The 5,773-nt window shown below is 30.3% G+C and overlaps 1 protein-coding gene across 4 annotated transcripts; it reads right to left on the bottom strand.

Moving 5' to 3' along the window:
• Window positions 1-1,668: 1,668 nt before the first annotated feature.
• On the bottom strand, window positions 1,669-3,303 carry LOC145160293 (uncharacterized). Of its 4 annotated transcripts, none has more exons than XM_079079430.1 (3): window positions 3,175-3,303; window positions 2,380-2,542; window positions 1,669-2,272 (listed from the first exon to the last, which is right to left on the bottom strand). In XM_079079430.1, the coding sequence occupies exons 2-3, from the start codon at window positions 2,464-2,466 to the stop codon at window positions 1,835-1,837; spliced, it is 525 nt and encodes a 174-aa protein (XP_078935556.1). In that variant the 5' UTR covers window positions 2,467-2,542; window positions 3,175-3,303; the 3' UTR covers window positions 1,669-1,834. The 4 variants fall into 4 exon arrangements, with proteins under 4 accessions (XP_078935556.1, XP_078935555.1, XP_078935558.1 ...); XM_079079429.1 differs by having other exon boundaries at window positions 2,380-2,547; window positions 3,175-3,289; XM_079079432.1 differs by having other exon boundaries at window positions 2,380-2,485; window positions 3,175-3,289.
• Between the last annotated feature and the right edge of the window lie 2,470 nt (window positions 3,304-5,773).

Here is a 5,773-nt window from a genome sequence, read left to right as displayed (position 1 = left end):
AAACGATGAGAACGAAGATGATTGTATGTATGGAGGAGTTTTATTTGCATATTACACTTGTTGTCACACTTTGCTACTTGTTAGCTTGTAAAACTTTTGGTTGTTTTTTGTAATTACCGGCGATATTATTACCGGTGACACTATTACTTTTGATATTTAATCGGCTCTGTAATTACCGGCGACATTATTACCGATGACACTATTACTTTTGATATTTAATCGGATGTTTGTTTTGTAATTACCGGTGACACTATTATTTTTGATATTTAATCGAATGTTGTTATGTAATTACCGGCGATACTATTACCGGCAACCAAAATCGTTGATTAAAAAAAATTAAAAATGAAAATTGTTATTACCGGCGACTGCACTTTTTAGCAGTGACTATGTCATTAGCGACGACTGCACTCTTTAGCGGCGACATACTCATTAGCGGCGACAATTATCTTTAGCGGCGACAATTTGATCAATAGCGACGAAGCGGTAGCGGCGACTTATTATTGGCGACGTGTCGCCGCTATTACCATTACCGGCGACAATGAGACCCTTTAGCGGCGACTTTTGTCGCCGCTAATTGCCTTTTTCCTTGTAGTGGAGAGAGAGAGAGAAAGAGAGAGACTTTCTCTTTTGTTTTTTATTTATCTTAATCTAAAATTAATATAAAACTGAAAAAAAAATATGTTCAAAACAATGGACCTCTTCTTCTTTTTCTTTTTTCTTTTTTTATTTGTTTTTTTATTTTTTTATTTTTTTAAATATAAAATTATAAGACTGAAAGGTATGGGAGGGATGTTTCCCTCACCTTTTGTGGGTCACACCACCTTTCCATCACTTTCCTTTCCCTCACCTAAACTCAATGAATGGTTGGGAAGCTCCCCTCGCTATTTTTTTTATTTTTTTATAAAATATATTTCATACATATATTATATTTATTTTGTAGGGAATTAAAAACCATGAATTTTAATATATTTTTTTAGTAGGTATATAATTTTATAAATATTAAAAAATATAAAAAAAAAAAAAAAATTGTCCAATAGCATGAAGAGAGAGAGTGCGGCACCCTTCTCCCCACCTCTTTCCCGCGGGTTGTTTTCCTCACCCAATGGATGGTGTTTCAGAGTGAGGGAAACTTCTCTCACCCATTTCCCGCTATGATACTGTCCGGCCTAAGAAATTATGAATAAGTTCACAAATTGGAGATATCGAGACACCGTTGGGTAACTGTGCCTCTGAATTAAATCCCACTGCTCTACTGTGGTGTCCAACAATTGACAATAACTACCATCTTTTAGTTGTCACAAATCTATTTGCATAATATCGTTTTGCTGTTCCTTTTTTTTTAATTTATTTATAAACAACTATAAATATAATGGTTTAATAATTCAAAAACTATTATAATCAATGATAATCATTTACTATTGGTTGGTGGAAAATTGAAAACATATGGATAACGGATCACATACAGCCGGCAGCCCCCACCCCTTTCCTTTGCTTTCAAGCTTTAGCTTCAATCTAACAACAAACTCCATCATGAATATATCAATCAACATGAATTCCATGTGCCAAAATCATGGCTACGTAAGTCCAGATAGAGTAGCTAGGATGCATGAACACGTCTCTTCGATTATATATAGATTCTGATGTTGATACTCGAAAAATCGAACTTAATTAAAATATTAAAAACCATATATATAACTTCAAATCCTAGTATATGAAATACCAAGTTACTAACATCTAAAGAAAACACACACACACAAACACATTTAAAGCATGCACTATTTTTTTTTTCTTTTTTCTTATAAAGTAATAATTAAAGCCCACAATCATTTCTTGATCAAATCAAAACACGATGGAGCCATGGAGGCTGGTTGAGTGATCTATCAACTTGTCTCGGTTGTTTTTCTACGCTCAAAACTCTTGAATTTTCTACTGTAATTCTGCTTCTATGACTGGAACTTGTTGAAGATGATGAAAAACTTGGCATGGAATCTGAAATATTTAATTGTCTCGGATTGTGATTGTTCCTCCTACGTGTGGGGCCCAACGTGAGCTCGATTTCACTCTCGTCTTCAATCTCATACTCGTTAGTACTTGCTGGTTCATGTTCCAAATCTTGGTTTTGAAGCTTGTTGATGTTGAAATTGTAATCGTTTTGATAATCGAAGCTTATGCTTCCATTTTTCAAGCTCCATGTTTCTTGATTCTGCATGCTTCTTTGCATGTTCTTCATCAGCAGCCTTTGGATTTGATATAGCCTATGAAGCTCATATACCTTATATATAAATGAAAATAAAACAAAATTGATTGACACATGACAATAATAATCGCAAACAAAACTACGTACTTACTTAATTTTGATGAGATATTAATAATTATTACCTGCTGTTTGAACGTTTCTTCATGCTTTAACATGGCCATCTTCATGCATTCCATATCATATGGTAATGGTAGACCCAATTTCTCCATTGATCGATGTCTTCTTCTTCTTCGATTTAGAATAAAAATATCTCAATCATCCAAATAACGCTTCAAGACGCATTTCCTACACTTTTTTTTGCATTACAAATTGACAAAATTTTATTCTGGAATCTTTTTCTCATATTTAAATAAATTATGGGTTTGATTGTTGTTCTTGAAATCCCAATAAATTACCAGCTAATAAGTGAGCGAATTTGACTTTTGTGTATAAGATCAACCATACTAATTACTCTCTCTCTCCAAGCCAAAAAAAATGAATACAAAATCATGATCATGTAGATATAATTTCAACTTATATACGAAATATTTAAGTAAAAGGAATTCTTTTTTTTGATTTTGGGTTTAAATCTACTGATGAAGGAGAAATCTTCACATCGCATATGTAAATTTTCGGAGTCTTTGAAACATGGGAATTAAAGAAAAGAAGAACATCGTTCATCAAGTTGACTTTTGAATGTCAAACAGGTTTAAGTTTAACCTCAAAATTAACGAGAACAACAGATGTATAAGTTAGCTTAATTACAAGAGAATGATTAAAGCTATAAACGATATTGATACATGAATGAAATGATCGACAATGGATTTAAATTTGAAAAAGGTATTTACTTGGATTTGAAGATCAAAAGTTTGACTTTCTTTTATCTTTGAGTGGTGTATGAGTAGGAAGAGATTAGAGAAGCTTTATATATTTCTAACCTGTTAGGGAAGTCCCATGTGAAGTAATCTCAAGTCAAGTGAAGATGAAGATAGAAAGCAAACAGTTGGGACTTGTAGTGTGTGTTTTAAGTACTGCTTTGCTTTAACAACTCTGCACCATAAAATTTTATTAATATATATATCTTTGAGGATTTAAGATTCTCTTTCTTATTTTATTATATCTCTATCTAGCTATATTTAATGCAAATTATAATTTGATTGAAGAATTTGAGTTGCTTTAGGTGATTTGAAATTCCTTCAAAACAATTTAAAGGTTTTTAAGAATATGTCAATAAAGGAACGATGTAAAATTAATGTGTTTTCTTTTTGTAGTTAAAATGACTACGAGTATGATGGAATGAGAATAAGAATTTATACCAAAATGGCAAAATCAAAAGTCCTTGACATGTTTAAAAGATTTCCAAATTCTTTTTTTGTTTCACTCCCTTTTATATATTCATATTCTTTAACCAAGCTTCTGTCCTAAGAAAAAAAAAACTCCTCTAACGTATGCTCATTAGCCAAAAACCACCTAGTTATTAATCATATATATGTATAAAAAAATGTTTTTAGAGAATGAAAAAGTTGTTTTTTCTTTCTTTTATTAAACAAAATTCATATTTTAAATGATCATAATCAGAAGTATATTACATCATAATATTAAAAAACACACACACACACAAATCAAGGAATGTTGGAATTGTATTTGGCGCCATACACAACAAATCCTTGTTTTGTACTGGCCAAAAGGTTCTAAATTTTGTGCAAGAAATACACGCATGTTTTAGGGTATTTTTTTCGTTTTTTTTTTTTTACAAATAATAGCAAAATAACAATTATTAAATAGGAAAATTTATTTATATTATATATATATATATATATATATATATATATATATATATATATATATATATATATATATTAAATTTAAACATTCAATCAAACATTCAAACATATATATTAAATTTAAATATCCATAAAGACAATTTATTATAATACTACAAATTATATTTTAATTATTTCCATAGAGACAGATACCCACTGCGTTGTGTCGGGCCTCACCTGCACATACCTCCATCATTGCATTTTTTTTCTGAAATAAACCAAATCATAACAAAAACTTTTGTGTTCTTTTAGGCTTTCCGTTTTCACGCGTAATAGCTGACATGTCGGACTTTTCCGCGCATGGGGCGTAGGTGTTGTGCGACGTGGATCTGGCTACGAGCGACCACCAGGAGTTTGATTGGTTAATGCCATTTGACTGTTTTTTTATGTACATCGAATGTATGGACTGGAGAGGTAGTTTAGATGTAGTTAAATGGTTTAAGAAGAGGTAAATTGAAGCTTTGAATTTTGATAATGGCCAATGACCCGTTTTTCAGAAAACGGGTGAAGAAGGAAACTAAAAAGGCAAACGGGTTTAAAAGCAGATTCATTTACTGAAGTTACAAAAAGTTACAATTATGGTCCCTGAAATTATGTCTCTTAATCAAATCATACCTCCTAATTATCTTTGAATTAAATTAAACCTTCATCTATAGTTTTTTTAATAGTAAAATGATTATTTAAGTTTAAAATTATGTATTTTTATTTAATCTAATAATAATAATAATGATAATAATATAGAATGGTAATCATTTCTATGGTGTAGTAGTAGTCTAGTAGTAAATATATAATAGAGATGACACGGCATAAATATAATAACGTTTTAATTGTAGGTTAGTAGTGACCATACTTCTTAACCTCATAGAGACATCTTTTACTATTTAATAGAAAACTTCAAAATATTATATATAAGAATCTTTTTAGGATCCACGATCACATCTAATGCAATACAAGAATAAAAGCAAAAATATTATTAAACATTTAATAGTTATATATATATATATATATATATATATATATATATATATATATATATATATATATATTAAAGTTATGAAAAGTTTTAACAGTAAAGTGACAATTTGTTTGTGGTTCCTCCAACTTACAACATTGACCCTTCATCTTTATGTTTTTGTTCACAAACAACCCTTTCACTTTGATTTGAATTTTTCATAACCCTCGCATTTTATTACATATTATTAGTATTTAGTCTTTTGGCAGAAATGGTCCCTCATCATTATTATTATTATTGTTAGACAAAATTACACGATTGGTCCCTGTGGTTTACCAGATTTAACATTCTCTTTTTGGTTTTAAATTAATGTTTTATTTATTAGAAAATACTCACCCAATACCATAAACCCACCCACCATCTGCCATCACCACCACCACCATCACCGCCAAAATTACATAAATGGTCCATATGGTTTACCCATAGTGACAAATTCAGCCCCTACTACCTGAAAAGACCAAATTACCCTCACATTAACGGACAAAAAGCAACCAACATGCTACTTTACTTTACAAAGCAATACCTTCCGACCCCGACAACGCCGGTGAATCTTTTCTAGTATATATATATATATATATATATATATATATATATATATATATATAATAAAGGAAATTTTGGTAGGAAGGTGAGAAAATTTTTATATACATATTTTTTTAGCAAACAAACAAAAATGAATTATTAGATGATTAAAAAATAAGT

Source organism: Lactuca virosa, chromosome 2 (assembly GCF_052849685.1).
Source record: "Lactuca virosa cultivar CGN04683 chromosome 2, Lactuca_virosa_CGN04683_v6, whole genome shotgun sequence".
Taxonomy (NCBI): domain Eukaryota; kingdom Viridiplantae; phylum Streptophyta; class Magnoliopsida; order Asterales; family Asteraceae; genus Lactuca; species Lactuca virosa.
This window is presented reverse-complemented; position numbering and strand designations above follow the sequence as displayed.